At 47.0% G+C, this 23,694-nt stretch overlaps 1 protein-coding gene across 2 annotated transcripts in view; it reads right to left on the bottom strand.

Moving 5' to 3' along the window:
• Positions 1-23,694, bottom strand: part of RPE65 (retinoid isomerohydrolase RPE65) — a 97,158-nt gene that overhangs the window by 14,880 nt on the left and 58,584 nt on the right. For both annotated transcript variants that reach the window (XM_068239257.1, XM_068239258.1), the window contains 7 exons: positions 21,571-21,721; positions 14,161-14,268; positions 10,605-10,746; positions 8,853-9,000; positions 6,556-6,637; positions 4,715-4,847; positions 3,796-3,935 (listed from right to left, as the gene is read on the bottom strand). In XM_068239257.1, the coding sequence (XP_068095358.1) occupies positions 3,796-3,935; positions 4,715-4,847; positions 6,556-6,637; positions 8,853-9,000; positions 10,605-10,746; positions 14,161-14,268; positions 21,571-21,721 (904 nt within the window). The remainder of the gene's footprint in view (positions 1-3,795; positions 3,936-4,714; positions 4,848-6,555; positions 6,638-8,852; positions 9,001-10,604; positions 10,747-14,160; positions 14,269-21,570; positions 21,722-23,694) is intronic.

Here is a 23,694-nt window from a genome sequence, read left to right as displayed (position 1 = left end):
CTGGCTAGGGGGGGTATTGATTGTCATGCTGCTGAATGCAGATGATGGGTGCCATGTGGGTTCTGGGTGTAAGTACTGAGTGTCATGTGGGTTCTGGCTATGGTTGGGTATCGAGTGCCATGCCGGTGTTGATTGCAAGTACTTAGTGCCATGTGAGTTCTGGGTGTAAGTGCTGAGTGTCATGTGGGTTCTGGCTATGGTTGGGTATCGAGTGTCATGCGGGTGTTGATTGCAAATACTTAGTGCCATGTAAGATCTGGGTGCATGTACTGGATGTCATGTGGGTGCTGGGTACAGGTACTGAATGTGACATGGGTGCAAATACTTAGTGCCATGCCTGTACTGGGTGCAGGCTATGGGTGGGCTTTGGGCAACACATGGGTTTTGAATGCAGGTACTTTATGTACGGGTTAAGTAGGTGCTTGGTGCAGATAGTGGGGGCCATGTGGAAGCTGTATGCAGATGTGAGTACTGGGTGCAATTTTAGGCCAGGGTGAAGATACTTGGTGGCATGTGAGTGTGAGTACTGGGTGCCAGCTATGAGGGGAAGCTTTTTGGATGTTCCAGTTAGGGACACGCTCGCCACATGGACTTAATACCAGATGGGATTTAAATTGTATTAATTGAATCCCCTTTCTTCCTTTTTTCTGTTTTTGTTTAGTTTTCAGGTTTTTGATCGACCGGTGTCTTCCTAATTAATTAATTTCTGAAATTGCTGTATTAAGTGTCGTTTGTATCCTTTTCATATGCGTTAATTTGGTTTTAATTAAGGGGAATACTATTGATTCCCTCTTTACATTTTAGCCACACCCACCACCACTCTTGAGTGTGAACCAGGAAAATAGTGTGTGATTGGATTCACCTGTGTTGGGGGTGGGTTTTAGACTTTATATTCACTGTGTCTTTTTAACATGAACTTGTGCAATGATTAAGGACCTGTGAGTCCGAAACATCTAAGCTCCATGAATGTATGGCTTTTTACTTGCATTAATAAAGTTGGGACTCAATTGAACACAAGATCTTGTGCGGAACTTTCTCCATTTTTGTTGCATATTTGGGTCAAGTCGCCTGGTTCCAGCACCATCTTGGTGTCCGAGGTGTAGCGGAATTCACCTACTTGCTATGAGGGGAAGGGGTGGATGCTGTGAAAAGTAGAGGTCAGTGTGGGTGCTGCAGGAAGGAGCAGGGCCGTGCAGAGGATCCTCAAGGGTGTGGTGCTCAAATTTGAAATCGATAAATCGTGCTAAATTGTGTATGTAATACCCCCTCTCCAGAAAGCATAAGACCCCCCCCCCACACACACACACACACACACACACACACACACACACACACACCTTTATAGCAGTATCAGGTAGACTTTGTGTCTCCTTCCAACCAACTCTTTTGGCGCCACAACCCTCAAATCAGCAGCGATAGGTGCCCACTGTTAGAGTGGGTTACAGTGGGCACAGTGGAGGCACAGACTCACATTTCATTACTGGGACCTCTGTCCCTCTTGATCAGCACCCAAGCCTCTTTTCAGGCAAAGAAGTGGTTACCAATATGCAGTGGTTGCTAAGCATTAGTAGATGCAAAACTGCAGTAAGTGCCGAGGTGCAGTGGGTACCCAGATGCAGTAGATGGTAAGACACAAAGGTTCACTTTGTGGTAAGTTGCAGTGGGTGCTGAGATGCCAAAGTACAGTCTGTGTCAAGCTGCTGTGGGTACCAAGGTCCAGTTTGTATTGGGTGTTTATTTGCAGTGGGTGCTATGCAGTATTGGGTGCTGAATGATTAGCAGATGGTGATTAACAATAGTGGGTGCCATGCAAGAGCTAATTGGTACAGGGAGCCATGTGAGTGTTGGACATCAGTGAGTAGGGAGTGCCATGCGTGGTCTGGATGTGTGCCATGGGAGAGTACTGTGTCTCATATGGGTTCGGACCAAGGATGGGTACTGGGTGCTATTTGGGTGCTGGTCATGGACGGGTACTAGGTGCATATAATGGCTTTAGAACTCTGTGATGTGAGTGTACTGTGCCATGTTGGGGTAGATTATGGGGGTATGTGGGTCTTAGGGGCAAATACTGAGTGCCAAGTGGGTATTGGGAGTGAGCACATGGTGACATATGGGTGATGGGTGCTGGCTAGTGGGGTATTTGTTGTCATTTGGATGCTAAATGCAGATGATGGGTGCAATGTGGGTTCTGGGTGCTGGCACAGGGTGTCATGTGGATTCTGGCTGTGTCGGGGTGTATCAACCATCATGTAGGTGTACTAATTATGTGAGTGCAGATAGTGGGTGCCATGTGAAGGCGGTGTGCAGGTGTGAGTAGTGAGTGCCATGTTGGGGCTGGGTGCAAGTACTGTGCCATGTAGGTGTGAGTACTGGGTGCCAGCTATAGGGTAAAGGGGTGCAGGTATTGGGTGTTGTGTGGCTGTTTGATGCAAGTACTAAGTGCCATATTGAGGCCGGATGTGAGTATTGGGTGCAGGATGCTTGGTGCAAGTACTGGGTGCTTGCTATAGTAGGGGTTACTGGTTGAGTGTAATGTGGGTGCTGAATATTGGTGGGATTGCTGTGGGTGCAGGGGGTGGGAGATCACTGTGGGTACTGCTATGAATGGCATAGTTTCTGTTAGGGGAGGTAGAGGTCAGTGTGGTTGATGGAGGAAGGGTAGGTCACTGTGGGTGCTGGGGGGAGAAGTAACTGTGGGTGCTGTGGAAGGTAGAGGTCAGTATGGGTGCTAGAGGAAAGGGAGGTCGCTGTGGGTCCTTTGGGGGAGATCACTGTGGGTATCAAGAGGTAGAGGTCATTGTGGGTGCAGGGGGTGGGAAGTCACTATGGGTGCTGCTATGAATGGCATAGTTGCTGCTAAGGAGGTAGAGGTCAGTGTGGGTGCTGGAAAAAGGGAAGGTCACTGTGGGTGCTGGGAGAAGTCAGTGTGGTTACAGGAGGAGGGAGTGGATGCTGGATGTTGGGAGAGGCCACTGTGGGAGCTGGCAATGGGAGAGGTCACTGTAGGTGCTGCTTTTGGGATGGGAGGTCCCTGTAGGTGCTGCTGGGGACAGGAGGCTAGCCACTGGGGGAGGGAAAAATCACTGTGGGTGCTGGGGGAGGGATAGGTCAGTGTGGGTGCTTGGGTAGGCAAGATCACTGCTAGAGCTGGGGAGGGAGAGGTCATTGTGGGTGCTAGGTGGAAGGAGAGATCACTGTGGGTGCTGGGGGAGGGAGGGGTCACTGTGGGTGCTAGATGGAGGGAAAGGTCACTGTGGGTGCTGGGTAAGAGAGAGGTCACTGTGGGTGCTAGGTGGAGGGAGAGGTCACTGTGGATGCTAGGTGGAGGGAGAGGTCACTGTGGGTGCTAGGTGGAAAGAGAGGTCACTGTGGGTGCTAGTTGGAGGGAGAGGTCACTGTGTGTACTGGGTAGGGAGAGGTCAGTATGGGTCCTAGGTGGAGGGAGAGGTCACTGTGAGTGCTAGGGGAGGGAGTGGTCACTGGGTACTAGGTGGAGGGAGAGGTCAATAAGGGTGCTGGGGAAGGTAAAGGTCAGTATGGGTCCTATGTGGAGGGAGAGGTCAGTATGCCACACTAGGATTCCTGTCTGGGCCTCTTCACTTGAAAGTGTCCCAGGCAGAGGCGGAGCTTCCCGCGGGTGGGCGGGGATTACCGTGGTCAGGGGGCGGGGCTTATTTGCGCGACGAGAGGCGCCTTTTTTGAAGATTTTAAAAAAGGGGGGTGACTGGGCACCCAGAGCACCCCCCTGTGCACGTGCCTGCAGTCATTCATGGATAGAGAAGCAGATGACATTACCCCTTCCAGCAGCACACGTCAGCCACTAGGAATCCATTGTCCTCGTATGTGTTGATGTGATGGAAGATGTTGAAGGCGGACGTTCTGTATTTGATACTGAGAGTTTCTCCAGTGTGCTTCTCTGCAACCTGCATCCACACCTGCAGAACACAAGAGAGTAGTTTTAGACCCTGCATTTTCTGGCAAACAGATGCAATTTACAAACGCAATGCCATTTTAATTAGTCAATAGACATGAGGCAGCCAGTATATAAGTCAGGTGACACCTGGTCTAAGGACACACCCCTTTTTTTTCTTTGTTTGCAGAACATAAGAGATCTGTGGAGTACAAGTGGAGCAGCGATTATTTGTCTAGCCAGGTCATTTCCATTCACGTGCTCATTACACAGTCAGAACGTAACGCTCATCCAAGTCTGACCAAGTTTGGAGGGCACTTCCATGGCCTTCAGAAAATGGCTGCTTTAACCTCCCTGATGATTCTGTACGTTTTTTTTTTAGAATCTAAATGCGGTGCAATTTTTTTGCAGGCTTTTAGACCCTAAAACCTGAAAAAAAAAATTACACAGCAAAGAGATCTGCAGCAGCCCCAGCACTTACCTCCCTGGGAACCAGCGCTGCAGTTCTCCCTCCGTCCTCCGGGTGGCGGTGTAACCCTGTCGTGAGATCGCCGTCTGCCATCATGATGACAAACGGCGCTCTCACCCGAGGGATGCAGAGACTTGGAGGACAGGAAGGAGAATGGCTGCTGGCGTCTGGATCCCTGGGGAGGTGAGTAAAAACGCCTGCTGCATGCTATGGTCTGCACAGTCCTGCCAGAGGCTACCATGAGTCACACTCAGGGTTACAGCTCCTGGCTTGTTTTTTTCCACCATGAGCCCGTCTCGTGATAACAAGCCAAGGAGATTAATGTGACAACTCACCCCCATATGCTCATTGGATTCAAAGCAGTCCATGTAATTTGCTCCCCATATGCTCCATGCTGAAAGGAACTTGAACAGATTGATTTTCACAGGTTGCTCCACGAAGAGTAAATAATTTGATGACATCCCAAAACTAAAAGAGAGGAAAAAAATGTTGTTAGCCTTGCTATGTAAACGATCTAACATCACAAAAAAATGTGTAAAGCTCTGTTTGTAAATTCCAGTTCTTCCGAAGGGTTCAAAGAACCGTAGCAGTGCTATAATCTATGGCTGGAAATCTATGATTTCCAGCCAAATCTAAGATAGTGTTATCTATGGCTAGATAACACTATCTTGCCTCTGAAGAAGCAGGGCTATCCTGCGAAACGGCTGTAAGGCCAAAGATCTGATGTATATTGTTTGGAGGGTGTCGGGAGCTAAATAAAGGGTGACTGCATTTTACTGGTACCTGAAACTTCTACTTCTTTATTACACTGTTTTAACACATGATTAAAGAATAAAGGCTCTTTGAGAAGCTGGTGTGCTAACCAATCCTTCCTACTGCTTGATTCCTATGGGATATTGCTCAGCATTCTTGGTTATGCACCCAATTTAAAGGGACTCCGAGCAGTGCAGAAACTATGGAAAGATGCATATCATTTTAAAGCTCTCTTTCTCCTCTTTCCAATGATATATAAACCGCCGCCCTACACCTTTTAGTTTTCGCTATTTTCGCGATTGAAATTGCCGCAGTCGCGATTTCAATCGCAAAAATAAAGAAAACTAAAAGGCGTAGAGCGACGATTTGGGTGTCACCAGAAAGAGGAGAAAGAGAGCTTTAACCACCCTGGCGTTCTGATTAAATCGCCAGGGTGGCTGCGGGAGGGTTTTTTTTAAATAAAAAAAAAACTATTTCATGCAGCCAACTGAAAGTTGGCTGCATGAAAGCCCACTAGAGGGCGCTCCGGAGGCGATCTTCCGATCGCCTCCGGCGCCCAGAATAAACAAGGAAGGCCGCAATGAGCGGCCTTCCTTGTTTTGCTTATATCGTCGCCATAGCGACGAGCGGAGTGACGTCATCGACGTCAGCCGACGTCCTGACGTCAGCCGCCTCCGATCCAGCCCTTAGCGCTGGCCGGAACTTTTTGTTCCGGCTACGCTGGGCTCAGGCGGCTGGGGGGACCCTCTTTCGCCGCTGCTCGCGGCGAATCGCCGCAGAGCGGCGGCGATCAGGCAGCACACGCGGCTGGCAAAGTGCCGGCTGCGTGTGCTGCTTTTTATTTCATTAAAATCGGCCCAGCAGGGCCTGAGCGGCAGCCGCTGGCGGTGTTGGACGAGCTGAGCTCGTCCAGACCGCTCAGCTGGTTAAAATGATATCCATCTTTCCATAGTTACTTGTATTACACAGGACGACACTTTCCCCAGTGTCAGCAGCTCCATTCAGCAGAAAAAGTCGGCCTGTGTAATACATTGTAACTAACGCCTTTTAGTTTTCTTTATTTTCGCGATTGAAATCACGGTCGCGGCAATTTCAATCGCGAAAATAGCGAAAACTAAAAGGCGTAGGGCAGCGGTTTATATCTCATTGGAAAGAGGAAAAAGAGCTTTAAAATGATATGAATCTTTCCATAGTTTCTGCACTGCTCGGTGTCCCTTTAATACTGCAAGGTGTGCTTCTCCTCACCTTCTACTTCTCATGTTAGGAGAGGGGGCAGAAGTGGTAAAACTTTGAAGACTGACACTTTAACGAATTAAGCATTGACAAACACCAGTCTTTCACGCAAACTCCTTTTTGTGAAACTGCAGTGAAGCATCTGGAAGGAGCCAGATTCACACCCTTCAATTATAGATGCTGCCATCACCTGTGAACGTAGGATGGGGAGAACCTGTCGCTGCTTGAAAATTGGACAACAACCTTGGCTTTTGTCACTGGATCTTCTTTATCTGAAAGATATAACAGGACACATTTATTAACTGCCCTAAATACAAAAAGTCATTTTAAAACCTTCTTTGTCTGAGATCAGGATGGGGTGAAGGCCTGTGCTAAAAAAAAGGTACTTGCAGGCGCGTGCGTGAAATAGGGGCACAAGGAAAAATGGGCACCAGTTTTCATTAATAAAATAATGATTAGTAACTACCAATATTGTTTGTTTTTAAAGTGTAAATTATCGTAGTAAAATATTGGTATATATTAATGATATTTTGCTACAACGTAACCTAACCCTGTTATCACATACAACCTTCCCCACTCCAATGCCGAACCTTAAAACCCCCCTTCCTGGCTGACACCTAACCCTGAAACCCCCCTTCCCGACGCCTAACCCTAAAACCCACCTTCCTGACGCCTAACCCTAAAACCCACCTTCCTGACACCTAACCCTACCTCCGTTCCCTCTTCCTGATGCCTAACCCTAAAACCTCCCTTCCTATTGCCTAACCCTAAAATTTCCCTTCCTGATGCCTAACCTCCCCCCCCCCCCCCCCCTTCCTATACTTATTTTCAAAACAATACATTTCAAAACAATTTTCAAAAATGAATTTGTAAATCCAAATTATGAAAATTGACAAAAACTGTAACGTTCTAATTTTCAACATTTTAAATAAAAATGTTACCGTCATTTCTAAAACGACAATTATCACACGACCAAATTTCTGCTTTGGGCGCCTAATAGCCAATATTTGCATGAGCACCTTATGGGGTGCCCAAATCATACATTAGCTGCTGGGTGGGTGCCCAAATGTCCTGCTTCCCTTGCAGACACCCTGTAGTACTTATACATTTATCAAATACGCTCCAGGTTACCTCTGATCAATAAGGCCGATATGAGGATTCATACTAATTCTGTAATCCTAAAGATATTTGTGATCCCGAGATGGCTGTGTATTGTTTACCAATGCTTCCCCGGTATAAGTGGTCTGTACATTTGGGGAAAGGCCTCAAAGGTCCAGGCCTAGGGTGACAGAGTAGCAGAGTAACAAAGGGCAGGCAGTCACCCATGCTAAACCGGCTCTGGTGAATTGGCACCGACACCGCAACAGTCCACTGTGTTTGGCACATGGCAGCCTGTATCTGTGTGCAGTGCAGGTGGCGGCTGTGGATGAGAACTGAGGATCGGCAACCAAAATCGGCCCTAAGCTACAGTGACCAAATTTTTCTTGGCTCAACCGAAAATTGGTGTGTCCATGATCATGGTGGAAAAATGGGTGTGTCCATGACATGATGTTGGTGAAGGGAACTGTAATGTAACTTTGAGGCAGTGAGCCAGAGTTTCCTCCCAAAACACAGATAAGCAATGTGACCCTAAAGGTAATTAGGCAATGTTCCCCAAACACACAAGAAAGAAGTGTTCCCACAATGATGTGGTGAAATGGATCATGGATGTCAGTCCATGACATGACTATGTACTCTGTAAAGTGCTGTAGAAGATGCAAGTGCTACATAAATACATAATAATGATATGGCGGGACATTAGCTCTGCCAATGACATGACTACATTCTCTGTAAAGTGCTGCCTTAGATGCCAGTGCTATATAAATACATAATATTGTAGGACAATTAGACTATGACTATGGTGGGATTAGATTGTCTGCAAAATCTGCAAAAATTGCCCCCAAAATGCCAAATGCTGCAACAATAACCCCAAAGTTTCAACTGCAGTCTCATTAAATAACTGCAATAACCGTTACCAAACATGAAATGCAACTACCTTTACCTCCAACACTTGAAATGCAGCAGAAAATTATTGCTTTGACCCCGCAAATGGTAAATGAGGCAAACATTACCTCATGCGGCCACAGAGTCCCACACCTGGGACAACCAGCGGCCAAAATTGGGACATAACCTGGGACACATTGCAGCCTGGAACAGGGCACTCTGGTCAGGGTACCTAAGCAGGCATGCCTCCTGTTAACCACCACCCTCCTCCAAGTGATAATGGGCCTTGGGCGGTTAAAAATACAAATTTGGCATCGATGCCAGTTGGTGCAGAGAAGTGTGAGAAATGTACACAGGAGATTGAACGAGCGTGGAGAAATTGGTTGCCAGAGGAAAGTGAGTGCCAGGTGGCCTCGGGTATCAGCTGTTACATGCTGAGTAACCTCCAGTAAATACTCGATACCCAGTCCCAGAATATATTTTCAGAAAACACCTGGAACGCACCTCCCTGTAACGGAGGTATCCTGACAACATTGTAAGTGAAGGCGAGGTTCTTCCCAAAACAGTTCCCGATGTTGTAAACCGTGCCGTCGTTCTCGATGTGTGGATGGGCCGTCACCCCGTTGATGGCGATGTAGTTGCAGAGGTCTACCTAGAAGTCAGATAGGAATGGAGAAAGTTATCGGTGACTAATCAGAGTGACTCACTATGCGAAGTTCTCAAGCGCTGCCATGACATTTACAAACCCCCCTCCCACCATAAGCCGCACATCTATATTCACAGACACACGCAGGTCCATATGACCTTCATCATTAATCTACAGACAAACAAATTAACAAGCCAGAAAGCATGTTAGCTGCAGGATGAGTAATATAGATATGCAAACAGGTATCCAAGCTACAAGGATAGGAAGCATTAGTACTTTCAATTTATAACAGAGGTAAATTTCCTAAATGTAATTTTTTTTATATATAATCAATGGATTGGGAGATTCAGATTCTTATGAATGCCCACTCCTTAGAGTCTATCTAATCATGGCAGTTTGAGTAAATCAGGGCCAAACTGTATTGGTTAAGGGCTCTGCCGCTGACACAGGAGATCTGGGTTCGAATCTTGGCTCCTTCTGTTTAGTAAGCCAGAGCATCTTATATTCCAAAGACAGGAAGCACCCGACTTACAAATGGCCGCCGTTATGAACCATCGACCCGCCGCAATGTTGGGGAACTCCTGCATTTTCCCCATGTGTCCTCCTCCACCCTCTCTTGTGATCCCTCCGCTGCCCATGTATAGCTGTCCAGCAGCAGCACTGGCTCACCTGGTACATTGGCTCCAATGGCGATCACAGACCTCTCCTCTCCCGCACTGCTTCTCTAGTGCCGGCTTCTGCTGATCGCCTCATCAGCAGAAGCCAGCACTAGAGGAGCAGTGCGGAAGAGGAGAGGTCTGCGATCACCACTAAGGCTGATGAATTAGGTGAAACAAACTGCCACTGCACATACAGTCAAGTCCATAAATATTGGGACATCGACACAATTCTAACATTTTTTGGCTCTATACACAATCACAATGGATTTGAAATGAAACGAACATGATGTGCTTGAGCTGCAGACTGTCAGCTTTAATTTGAGGGTATTTACATCCAAATAGGGTGAATGGAGTAGGAATTACAACAGTTTGTATACAGTAACTATACACGGCCATCAGAGGGGACACAAAAAGGCTGAGAGGGGACTAACGCTGCACAGAGGGGGGCAGAGGAAGACACAGAAGGGCAAAGAGGGGGGATGAATGGGGCTCAAAGTAGGACAGAGGGAGACACAGGAGGGCAGAGAGGTGGAAAAAAACGGGGCACAAAGGGGGACAGAGAAAGATACGGGAGGGCAGAGAGGGGGATAAGCGGGACACAAAGGGGGACAGAGGAAGATATAGGAAGGCAGACAAGGACACAGTGGGGCAAACTAGGGCATGGAGGACACAAGTGGGACAGAAGGGGACACATAAGGACACATGGGGGACACAATAATTGGGAGAGAACATCTACAAGACTCTCCTTGACCACAGACAAACCAGGTTTAGTATCATTTTTCCTTGTATTTTGCCCTCTAAACCTAGGTGTGTCTTATAGTCTAGAGCGTCTTATATTTTGAAAAATACAGCAAAATGTTAGCTTCCATATCTCACTCCACTTTTCCTTTAAATTTCCACTACACACACTCAAGGACAAAATAGTTCCCGATAGAATTTAGCTTGAGATACCTTTTTAATGGTCTCCAGTGTGTCTGGGTCTACTTTTGTGATGTAGTTTGTTTCTGTGCAGGCGTAGAAGTCCTCCCCCACTGGGTAGATATTGACCAGCGCATTGTCTGTTACCTCTAAGCCTTTAAAATAAGAGAAAAACCTGCAACAAAACAAAATGTCACTGGATGGGAAATATGCAGTATAAGAATAGCAAGTGGTACCGGAGATATGGATACAGAAAAACTTCAAGAGTTCCAGGAAAAGGCAAAATGGCGATAAATCTAAAAGGAGACATACAAATGATGATAATGATAATCATTTGAATCCAACAGAGAAGCACATTTATTCATAAGTGCAAATTTATCAAACTGGAATTTCAAGCTGTATACCAAACACTCAGATAGTTAGGCCGTTTTTTCACGAGCAGCTGACAGCGCTGAATTCCCCTCCGGTCATCTGCTCCCATCCACCAGCTGGGCACTTGCTTGGCGCTTGGCATAGGCAGCGGACAGGCGGACCCCCCCATGTAGCTGTATCTGAGTACAGCGGTTGCCGTGCCCAGATGCGACAAGACAGTGTGATGTCATGACCAGGGTCCTGACAGTTTTCTGTCTGTGAACCTTGTTGCATTGTGGGAAATAACAGATGTTTCCAACTGCCAAGCAACCAATATCTTCCTCTGTGTATAGAACTTTCAGTAATGAGCATTCCGTACAGATCACCTGGTAGAACTAAAGATGTCACCCCTATGATACATTTCACTATAGATCCTCTTTAACTACTTTCGGACCGAGCGAGTGCGAATCTACGTCGGGCAGGGGGCGCTGCGATCCTGACAGGACGTAAACTTTACGTCCCATTGACCGCGCGCCCCTGCCCGTCTCCGCCGCTCGGTCCGCTCTGCCCCCGCCGCTTATTGCTGCCCTGCCGCCTCTATGACGGCAGAGCACTGTGAGCCGGGCAGGAGCTGTTTTCATTGGCTCCTGGCCCTGTCATTCATGTAAGCCGCTCTCATTGGCTTACATGGAGTGACAGAGTCAGGAGCCAACGAAAGTGGCTCCTGACCGGCGCACAGCGCTCTGCCGTCATAGCGATGGCAGAGAGAGCAGCCTGCGGCGGGGACAGAGCGGCGTGTTCGTCGGGAGCGGCGGATCATTGCGGCGATTCGTCGGGAAGCCGCGATTTACGGGACTAGCACCCTCTGGTCCTTAAGGGGGCAGAGGGTGCTGGTCCAGAAAGGGTTAAAGAGGAACTTTAACCTAGGATTGAACTTCATCCCAATCAGCAGCCAATACTCCCTTCCCCACAAAAAAAATATTTAAAGAGAAACTCCGACCAAGAATTGAACTTTATCCCAATCAGTAGCTGATATCCCCTTTTACATGAGAAATCTATTCCTTTTCACAAACAGACCATCAGGGGGCGCTTTATGGCTGATATTGTGGTGAAACCCCTCCCACAAGACAGGAAACTGCCAGGAGACCGTGGTTCTCCTGGCAGTTTCCTGTCTGGGAACCTTGTTGCATTGTGGGAAATAGCTGTTTACAGCTGTTTCCAACTTCCAAAAAAGCAAGCAGCAGCTACATAACCTGCCAACAGTAAAAATGTCACCATGTAATAAATGTCAGAATGTAAATCAGGGATTTAAAAGATTTTACAATGGGCAAACACCGATTAAATAATTTCTACATAATTATTGTAAAAATTAAGCACTTTGTTTTATTACATTATTTTTACTGGAGTTCCTCTTTAAGGGACGTCTGTGTGGCTGATATTGTGGTGAAACCCCTCCCACAGTGTGATGTCAGGGCCATGGCTCTGACAGTTTGCTGTCTGCGAACCTGGTTGCATTGTGGGAAATAACATCTGTTTCCAAATCCCTGCATTTTACTCTGGAAGAAATGTACATTTTATACATATGTATTCTAAATGTTATCATTTATTTGCTATAGTGGTCCTTTAATGGAGCCCCTAGCTCACTCCCTCAGTCTTTCTAGGTAATAAAACCTGCAGGGAACATAAGGGGTTCAAAAATCTTGAGAGGTACCCTGAACACTGCTACACTTCATGAGTCCTCACAAGAGGTGGTCAATAAGATACAAATAATTCTATCTGGTCAAATGTAGCGCAAATTGTATGCAGCTCAGAACTGGGTCCATCAAATGCAACTCCTGTCAGTTTGCTTTGGCCCTATTCTAAGTTGCATACAATCTAAATAAAGTGAAGTTGAGGTGAGAGTATTATGGAGGCTGCCATATTTATTTTCTTTTAAACAGTTCCAGTTGCCTGACATCCCTGCTGATCTCTCTGGCTGCAGTAGTGTCTGACTCACAACCTTCAAACAATCATGCAGCATATTCAGTCATGCTAGGTACACACGATACAATTTTCTGACAGATTTACCTGCCAGATTGATTTTTATTCAACACGTCCAATCTAAATTTCAAACAATTTTCTGATCGATTTCCGTTCACTTTTATGGAAATCGATCGGAAAATCAGATCGGACATGTTGGAAAAAACAAAAGTAATTCTGCCAAAAAATTGTATCGTGCGTACCTAGCATTAGACTTCAGTCAGAGACACCTGATCTGCTGAATGCTTGTTCAGGGTCTATGGCTAAAAGTACTAGAGGCAGAGCATCAGCAGGGCTGCCAGGCAACTGGTATTGCTGAAAAGGAAATAAATATGGCTGCCTCCATGTGTCTCTCACCTCAGGTTCTCCTTCTGCATTCATGAAAGTAGGAACTGTTTGCATTTCATCCACCAGCTCTTAACACTGGTCTAAAGTGTTTACTTTTTTTTTTTTACCTCCTGAGGCCTTGTTCACATTGCGTTCGGCTCGTGTGTCCACGGTGGGCTTATTTTGAGGCGTTTTTTCCTTCCGATTCCCGGCGCTTGGGTGGGCGATTCTTTTTAGTGGTTAGCGGTTTCCGATGCGTTTATCGAGTGATTTGGTAATTCTTTGATCCGGAAAAGAATAAATACAATGGGTTTGATTCACAAAAGAGTGCTAACTATTAGCACGGCCGTTTTCGCGTGCATTTTCGCATTGCATGCGATCGCAAATTTCCACGCAAAACGGTAACGTTTTCGCTCGCAAACGCAAATATTCACGCAAAATCGATAGCATTTTCACGCAAAAATGCGCATTTGCGCGCGAAAGCGTTATCGTTTTGCGCAAAAATTAGTGATCGTGCGCAATGCGAAAATTTACTCGAAAACGGCCGTGCTAACAGTTAGCACTCTTTTGTGAATCAAGCCCAATGTATTTATTCTTAAAAATGCGAACGCAATCGCTCCACAAAGCGGTTTTGTGAGAGTTTTGCGTTTTTCCTACACCTTCTATTGAGGCGGAATCGCCCTGAAAATGGCTCAAGCGCCACATATCTAAACGGATCAGAAACGAACCGCTTAGATATGAACTATCTCATAGAGAATCATTGTGTAAGCGCTTAAAAAATAACAAAAGCGCCTGCAGTGTGAACAAGCCGTGACAGGGGTTCCTGGACCTTGCTTTATCTATAATCTTATAGATTTCTCTATGAAGAGTTCCTGTGCATCCCGGGTCTTACCTGGAGAAGATGTTCTTGCAGGGGTCGGGGTAAGCAAACGTGCCAAATTCTGTGATGACAATCCTCTTCTCAGTCATTGCTCGGACGTACGCATCTGTCTTTACGAATCTGCCACCGCAAGTATATTATCATGTTACTACATTGTAAAGTATATACTGTACATTTAGCATAATATAAGTCCCTAGTCCATGTTTCTGTAGAATAATTGCTGTCGCTGTCTAAGTCTTCCTTCCGTAAAAACCTGAACATAAGCAACTGTCACAACCAACAGCATAACTACATGGGAGCAGCCACTGCAGCCGCAGAGGGGTCCAGGGCTGTAAGGGCCCCCAAGTACTACTTCACTACCTCCAATAAAGGGGGCCATCCTTCAGATCAGGTGTTTTTGCTGCTACACTTGTTATGGGTGTGAAGATTACAAAGACCACACTTGTTTTATAGTTCATAGGCTTTATTCTACTAGGGGGACTAAAGTCCTGGAGCCCAAAGACTCGCAATATGAAGACTAAGCCCCCCAAATGGTATCAAATATATCCAAGTTATCCAAAGAAGCATAAAATAACCTTTCTGAGAGTTTAATTTTATTTCATTTATTTATGTATTACCGATATATTACACAGCACTGTACAGAGTATATTGTCTTGTCACTAACTGTCCCTCAGAGGAGCTCACACTCTAGTCCCTACCACAGTCCTATGTCTATGTATGTATCGTGTAGTATATGTATCATAGTCTAGGGCCAATTTAGGGGGGAGCATCAAGGTCTTGCTGGTGGGCCCCACGATTTGTAGTTATGTCCCTCGTCACAACCTCTTAAGCCATAAGATAATAACCCCCTATTGAAGCCACAAACAAAACAATCGTGAAAACCTTGGAGGGACAGAGAGGTATGATGTTTTTAGTCATATGATCCACACAGGGCCGTTTCTTGGGCAGTGCGGGCAGGGCGACCGCCCTGGGTGCAGACCGGCAAGTAGAAGAAGGGGGACGCAGACAGAAAGACATACGGTAACTGCTAGGGAACTGGTGACACACGGTGCAGCCAAATGGAAGAAAAAGATTACCAGTGCGATCACCTTCCTTTACTCCTCTTGGGTGTCCTGCAGCTGCCTGCGTCCGACATCAAGTCATCATCATGTCACCACCGCATGATGACACCTGCTGTCCTGTAGCGGTACTGCAGGCTATGAGTGCGCGGCGCCCATGGAGGAGTCGGCTTTCCAGGCTCTCTTTGCCTGTGTGTTTTCCTGGTCTCTGCTTCCTCTTGGATGAGCGGCTGGTCACTAGTAAATAGCCAATCTACTTGTGACCTGTGGCTCTGTGACTGCCCCTAAACAGTAAGGGTCCGCGAGTCCACGGAGTTGGGAGAAAGGGGGCGCAATTTTTACACCCTTGCCCTAGGTGCAATTTAGCCTAGGAACTGCCCTGGATCCACACATGATACAGCATAGGATTTATTGAAACTCTTATTACCATTGGGTGGAGTGCCAGCCACGGCTGTTTTTAGGCATAGACAAAAAAGGCAGATGCCTAGACTGACACCTGCAGGAGGGAGGATCACAGAGCTATTTTTTTTTTTTTAGCACACTTTGCTTTATGGGATTCTTGTACAAAGCTTCTAGTTTCATTAAGAAAGGTGCAGATGGTCATTTTAACACCTAAATTAACACTGCTGATTAGAATAACAACGGATACCTGAATGGCAAAACAATAATATGAGAGGTGCTATTAACCTCTGGAGGACCGCGGTGTTATAAATCCCCCCTAGTGACCAGGCCATTTTTTACTAATAGGGCCACTGCAGCTTTAAAGGGGAACTGAAGAGAGAGGTATATGGAGGCTGTCATGTTTATTTCCTTTTAGACAATACCAGTTGCCTGGCAGCCCTGCTGATCCTCTGCCTCTAATACTATTAGCCATAGCCCCTGAACAAGCATGCAGCAGATCAGGTGTTTCAGTGGTTCAGACTTATAAGTCTGATCTGACAAGACTAGCTGCATGCTTGTTTCTGGTTTCAATCAGATACTACTGCAGAGAAATAGACCAGCAGGGCTGCCAGGCAACTGGTATTGATTAAAAGGAAATAAACATGACAGCCTCCATATACCTCTCTCTTCAGTTCCCCTTTAAGGGCTCGCTGCAGGGCCGTACAGCTCAGCACACAAGTAGTTCCCCTCCCCCTCCCTTTTCTGCCCACCAGAGGCTGCCCACCAACAGAGGTTTCTGTTGGTGGGCTATGATTGCTCCCAGCAATAATAAAAATATTTTTTATTTTTTATTAATAAATGTTACTATTTCTTTTCTTCCCCAACTCCGCCCTTCCTCCCCCCGCCAGCCAATCCTATCGATCAGCTCTCATAGACATCAGCCTATGAGAGCCGATCACTCTCCTGCCTCTCACGGGGACAGCCGTGTCACACAGCGCTGCCATAGATCGCAGCGCTGTACAGTGTAAATAGACAGCGAAACAGTCTCCTAGACGCAATCGCTGCTGGGAGGCTGAGTGATGACGAAGCCGATGCGCGCATCCCCTGCAATCTCCGCCCCCAGCACTTCATGCCAATTGGCGCCGAGTGGTTCTACTTCTGGGGCTGCCACCGTGTTCACGCCAATCGGTGTGGAGCTGTCGGCAAGCAGTTAATATGCTAATTTATCTGTAATAATTAAACGTTTTGCAATTAATTAGTATTCATTGAACCAACTTTTATGGATTTACAGGACAATATTCAAACTTGTAAAGACGCAGGCTGTACATAAACAGTATGATTTTTTTTTTGAGTATAAAGTGGCCATACACCCCTTATAAGAAGGGGTTGCTATGTGGGTTCAGTCAGTTTGAGCCAGTAAACTAAATCACTCTGATCACCTATGACTGCCATTGCTATCTGTCACTCGCCACTAACTTCCTCCCTTTCCACCGCTATCTGTTCCTCTGCTGCTATTTCCGACGCTTCTGCTATCCTGTCACCTCCTGCACCCAAATTAACATTCCAGTTTATGGTGGCGCCAAAGTTTCCAAACAGCTACGGGCGCCCATTTTTGCTGATTCGTCTTTGGCTGGTAGCAAAACATTTGTGTGCTTCCTTTAGCGGTAGTTGTCCTAAACACCTGAATAAAAGAAAGCGGGCCTGCAGTCTGCAAAATGAACTCTTTTCCACCACTCACGCTGCTCTCATTTTGTGGTCATTACATTCTAGTTTCAGGAACTTCTGTGTCTTGTTTCACAGCTGGGACTGAGAAAAGCATCTGCTGAACATTTAGTTGAACATTTTTCCTCACAGCTGTGCGAAATGAAAATGAAAAAAAAGAGAGAAAGGTACAGATCTGAGGCCACCACTGACATGCTGTAAACAGAGGTAGCGTGAAGCCTGCAATTTTACACCAAAGGCTTATGGGTAATGCAGACTGTGGATAATAAAACGGCACAAGTATAATGGCCTGTGCACCACAGAGATGTACTTATACTGTTTCCAAGTACAAGATGATGACTGATCTGTGAATGCATGGGCCTTGAAAAGTTCATGTATGCCCAAAGGAAAGAATTATTATCCTCCATAAGAAATAGAAGCTTTAGCCTCAAGTTCCTGCGGAGTGCCCTTGTTTAGCCTCAAGGCCTGACTGCCAGACAGGAGTCTGGGAAAATAGCAGGCCTTTCTCTATGTTGCTTCTGTTTAAAAAGAACCTGAAATGAGATACAAATGGAGGCTTCTATATTCATATCACTTTAAACAATACCAGTTGCCTGGCTGTACTGCTGATCTCTTTGGCTGCAGTAGTATCTGGATCACATACCTGAAACAAGCATGCAGCTAATCAGCAAGCTAGTCAGATTTTTGTTAGAAACATCTGATCTGCTGCATGCTTGTTCAGGGTCTATGGCTAAAAGTATTAGAGGCAGAAGATCAGAGGCAACTGCTATTGTTTAAAAGGAAATAAATATGGCAGCCAACATATCCCTCCCACTTCAGGTTCCCTTTAACAATATCCGTTACCTGGCAGTTCTTGTCAGATCTGACAATAATGTCAGAAACACCCAATCTGCTGCATGCTTGTTCAGGGTCTATGGCTAAAATAAGCATAGGCGGAAGAACAGCAGGACAGCCAGGCAATGTGCATTGTTTACGATGAAATAAATATGTCAGCCTCCAATATGTCTCTCACCTGGACTTCCCTTTAACCTTTTAGCAGAGCTGATTTTCTTCTTCTGCTGGGGAAGTGTGCCTTCCCCAGCCTGGCAGACTCAGCAGGGTATGCAGAGTGGGCGGCAGGGAGCGGTTATAGTCACCTGTTCCGGACGCTGATCAGCTTCCTCTCTTCACCCACCCACGGCGCTGCACTCCCAGCATCCTCTTCTGACTCCCGATCACGTTATTACATGTGCTCGGGGCTCAAAAGATAGTGTCGGCGGTGCAGCGCCACCCAGTGGTAGAAGAGGAGTGATGTAAGAGACTCGTTCATTACCCTCTTCCACCACCGAGTAGTGCTGCACCGCTGACACAATCCTCTGAGACCCAATCACATGTAATAACGTCAAAGTCAGAAGAGGAAGCTGGGAGTCAGGGCCGGATTTGTACTTTCCAGCACCCAAGGCCGGGTCTCACCCTGGGCCCCCTAAAGCGCGGGAAGGGTCGCATGTGCTGGCTGCGGGCCTGTGGCTCACTGACAGATGAGCAGATGAGTGAGCCCGCTACAGCAGACTTTCTATACTGGGGCACCACCTATATCTGGCTACAGGCTACCTATACTGGGCCACCGCCTATACCTGGCTACCTATACTGGGGCACCACCTATACCTGGCTACCTTTGCTAAAGGCACCACCTGTACCTGGCTACCTATACTGGGGCACCACCTATACTTAGCTACTTATACTGGGGCTCCTATAGCTTGCTACCTATACTGGGGGCACCTGTACCTGCCTAACCTATACTGGTGCACCACCCATACCAGGCTAGCTATACTGGGGCAACTATACCAGGCTACCTATACCGAGGCACCACCTATAGTTGAATACCTATACTGGGGGCACCTGTATCTTGCTGGTCTATACTGGGGCACCAGCTATACCAGGCTACCTATACTGGGGATATCTACACCAGGCTACCTATACTGGGGCACCACCTATAACTGGCTACTTATACTGGGGGAACCTATACCTGGCTACCTATACTGGGGGCACCTATGCCTGGATACCTATACTGGGGGCACCTATACCTGGCTAGGGCAGGGGGACGAGCTGAGACAGAAGGGGACATGAGGTAACACAGGGGAATAAAAGAGGCAGGGGGGAACAGAGGCAGACAAGAGGCACAGGAAGAAAAGAGATGAGACGGGAACATGAGGTCACACAGAGGGACACAAAAGAGGCACAAACTAAGGTGAGACAGAGGGGGACAAAAGAGGCACAGGAAGAAAATAGGGGGACAAAAGAGAACAAATAAAGGATAAGAACGGACCTACAAGTACCCATCTCATTTGTTAACCAGGGACTACCTGTATTTTTTCTAATATTTGACCCCACCCACAACATGTCATGGTCACGCCCACTTTTTGCCGCATCACGCTGTGCATGCCGCTTTCTTCAGTGTTGCAACCATGCACATTTTTTGCCGCAGCACACTTCGCACACGGACGGTGGGGTGGCTAGTGGGTGGGCACAGCAACCAGTGAGTGGGACCAGGGAGGGGGGGCCCAGGCCTGATGATGTGTGAGGGGCCACAAAATTTCTGATGGTGGCCCTGCCTAGCCTTGGCTGCTGTGCACATCCGTGCAGGAGCAGGAAATTACAAGGAGTGCGTGTGGACAGAGCATGTGCTGTTACTTCCTATGTTTGACTGGATGCAGTCAGAGCCACAAACAGGGACAGTGCAGTGCAATGGAGAGAAGCCCATCCAAAACAGAGAACAGGTAAGTAACAAATAACAACATGTTGTCAGTATACAGGAAGAAGGCGGCTTAGTAGCAGAAAGCCTTTTCTTTTTCTTTTAAGTTAGACAATAAATGATAAAATGTTCTGCCTTTATTGATGGCTAACAGTGCAATACTCTACTGCTACAGGTAATTGGAAGGATCTTAAACTACATACAATGGCATAGATATAGGCAGGGTCGTACTGACCCAATGAACTGCCGATGGAAACATCGGTGGGCCCCGCCTCCTGGGGGCCCCAGAGCGGGCACAGCACAGGAAGGGGGAAATTGGGCACACAGAGCGGCAGGGAGGGGAGGAAGCTTTCCCTCCCCCTCCCTAACCTAGGAGCCCCCCCCCTCCCCCTCTCTCCAAAATTGCAGCCAGCGGCAGCGAGCGGGGAATAGCTTTACCGGCATAATGACATGAGAGGAGATCCATAGCTCTGCGTGCCGCTGGCTGGTCTTCCTCAGTGAATGTGTGCATTAAAACTGAATGCAGTTCTGCCTGCTTTACTGTAAACTAGCACCTCTCGCATAGCAGCATGTATGTCCATCATACAGAGGACAGAATCATCATCAGATGTGCAGGGATTACGGGAACTCTGGAATTTTGACATCCATGCAGATCAGGGCACTGCGCTGCAGACCAGAAGAGCTGATTTACTTTAACATATGACCTCTTCTCTCTGATTTACTTTGACATATGACCTCTTCTCTCTCTAGGCCATGGCCTTTGTGGCCGGGAACCCAGTACTGCAAGGCGAGAGCGCTAACCACTATGCCACCGTGCTGCCCCAACAAGCCAAATGAGCTATATATATATATATATATATATATGTATATATATATATATATATATATATATATTTAATAATATATATATATATATATATAGATAGATAGATATAGATATATAGATATATATATATACATATACATATATATATATATTATTATTATTATTATTATTATTAATAATAATAACTACATCTATAAAAACTTTATTTTAAGAAAAGTAAAATTAACCTTTCACATTTTTTTCAATTCATTAATAAATGATAAGGACACGTGTCCATCCTTTTTTGTAATTTACCGTAATCTGTATTAAAAACTACCTTTCTATGTCAATATTCAGGTAACTATAAATCGCCAAAATAGACAGTAAGCTCAAATCGTACTTCTTTGCAACCATGGCAGTTATACTTTGGAGTACAGACTGCTCAACAAGACACAAACCCTGCTGGAATCTATTGGAAATTGATGCGCAGTGTATGTAGGAACAGATTCCTTCTGAATTGATTCTTTTCAGAAAGGACTCAATTGTTTTGTAAACTTGGGGGGAAATCTATAAGTGTATGACCAGCTTTAGATTATAGGCTGGTCATACTGAAATTCATACAGTCTAATTTCTGTTACTGTAGCTTTGCCATAACTAGGAAAGGGGCGGGGCAGCGGAAAGAAGCAGAGAAATGGCAGGATGTGAGGTATTAGCTGTATTATTACCTTCGATGGTAGGTCACATGTCCCTGCTTAATCTCAAACTTGTGTAGGAGCGCCTGACCGTCAAATAAGTGGTAATACTGCTCAGAGCCAACTTCAAACAGGCCAGGACCGCATCTCAGGAGACTGCCGGACAGCCAGGGGGGTAACCGACCTGTGGGAGGATGCAGGGAGGTGTTATATACAGATCACATGTTGTGCACTGGCAAGTCTAGACATTCATAGGTCAACAGTGGCCAACTGATTAGCACAAAATAAAAATCAGGGCATAGTGATCAATTCACCACATTGCACTATTTGGACTCTCACAGAAATATTTTTGTGAATTGACTGAATGGCTGCTAAAGCTATTGTTGTTTATTCAGTGCTCTGCAAGACTATGGGTATGAGCAGGGCCGGGACAAGGCAGAGGCAAGAGAGGCTCCAGCCTCAGGGCGCACTGTAGGAGGGGTGCACAACTCACTCACCGATCATTCCTCTATTTTGTTTGAAGCAGAGAGAAATATGAAAAGGGGATACATGACAGTGACTGCAAGCCAGATAACTAGATATTAACCACTTAAAAATGGCAGCTGCAGGACCAGCGACGCAGATCTGCGTCGCCGGCTGCAGCCTAATTAATCAGGAAGAAGCCGCTCGCGCGAGCGGCTGCTTCCTGTCAATTCAAGGCGGGGGGCTCCGTGAATAGCCTGCGGGCCGCCGATCGCGGCTCACAGGCTAAATGTAAACACAAGCGGAAATAATCCGCTTTGTTTACATTTGTACAACGCTGCTAACAGTAGCAGCGTTGTACTGGATCAGCGATCCCCGGCCAATCAGCGGCCAGGGATCGCTGTCACATGACAGGCAGGAGCCTGTTAGAGGCTGTACAGGACAGATCCGTTCCTGTGCAGCCTCGGATCTCCGGTGAAGGGAGGGAGGAGAGGGAGAGGGGGAATCCTGCGGTGGAGGGGGCACCCCCCCCCCCCCCGTCAGCCACACGCAGGTAGGAGCGATCAGACCCCCCGAGCACATCATCCCCCTAGTGGGGAAAAAAGGGGGGCGATCTAGTCGCTCTGCCTGGTATTTGATCTGTGCTGGGGGCTGTAGAGCCCACCCAGCACAGATCAGCAAATACAGCGCTGGTCCTTAAAGAGACTCTGAAGCGAGAATAAATCTCGCTTCAGAGCTCATAGTTAGCAGGGGCATGTGTGCCCCTGCTAAACCGCCGCTATCGCGCCGCTAAACGGGGGTCCCTTCACCCCCAAACCCCCCACTGCAACACTTGGTCGCAGACTTGGTCGCTCCTGGAGGCAGGGCTAACGGCTGCAGCCCTGCCTCCAGTCGCGTCTATCAGCGGCGCATCGCCGCCTCTCCCCGCCCCTCTCAGTGAAGGAAGACTGAGAGGGGCGGGGGAGAGGCGGAGATACGCGCTGACAGACGCGCGTGGGGCAGGGCTGCGCCGGTTAGCCCTGCCCCAACCAGGAAGCGCTCCCCCGCTGCACCGAGGGGATTTGGGGGTGAAGGGACCCCCGTTTAGCGGCGCGATAGCGGTGGTTTAGCAGGGGCACACATGCCCCTGCTATATATGATGTCTGAAGCGAGATTTATTCTCGCTTCAGACTCTCTTTAAGGGGGGGGGGGGTAAAGGCTAGGTCCTCAAGTGGTTAGGGTGTTGGGGAGGTTGTAGGCCCTGTGGCGCCTCTTAGTCTAATAGCAATCAGTGTTTGATGGCTCGGGTGGCAGGGATGGAGGGGCGCACTTTGGTGTCTCAGCCTTGGGTGCTGGGTGACCTCGATGGACGTATGTCTGGGTGCTGGGTGACCTTACTGGTTGAACTCGATGGACGTATGTCTTTTTTCAACCAAAATAACTATGTAACTATGTAACCTTGTCCGGACTGGGTATGAGACATGGACCCATATGCAATTACACTTTTCTCCAACGGTTTTCTTCAAGGAGATAATTTTTCATCTCCTCTTTAAAGTAAATTTTCAGCAATCTGCAATTAAAAAACTACCAAAAAGTAGGTGAAAAAGTACCATCAAAATTATTTAGAGTATTTTCTTGCTTGCTGGTGGTTTAAAATGTATTTTATTAACAAGCTGTAAAATGATCACCTAGGAGAAAACTCAGGAGAAAAAGTGA

Source organism: Hyperolius riggenbachi, chromosome 6 (assembly GCF_040937935.1).
Source record: "Hyperolius riggenbachi isolate aHypRig1 chromosome 6, aHypRig1.pri, whole genome shotgun sequence".
Lineage (NCBI taxonomy): Eukaryota > Metazoa > Chordata > Amphibia > Anura > Hyperoliidae > Hyperolius > Hyperolius riggenbachi.
The sequence above is the reverse complement of the archived record's forward strand: the minus strand, read 5'-3'. Positions and strand labels throughout refer to the sequence as shown.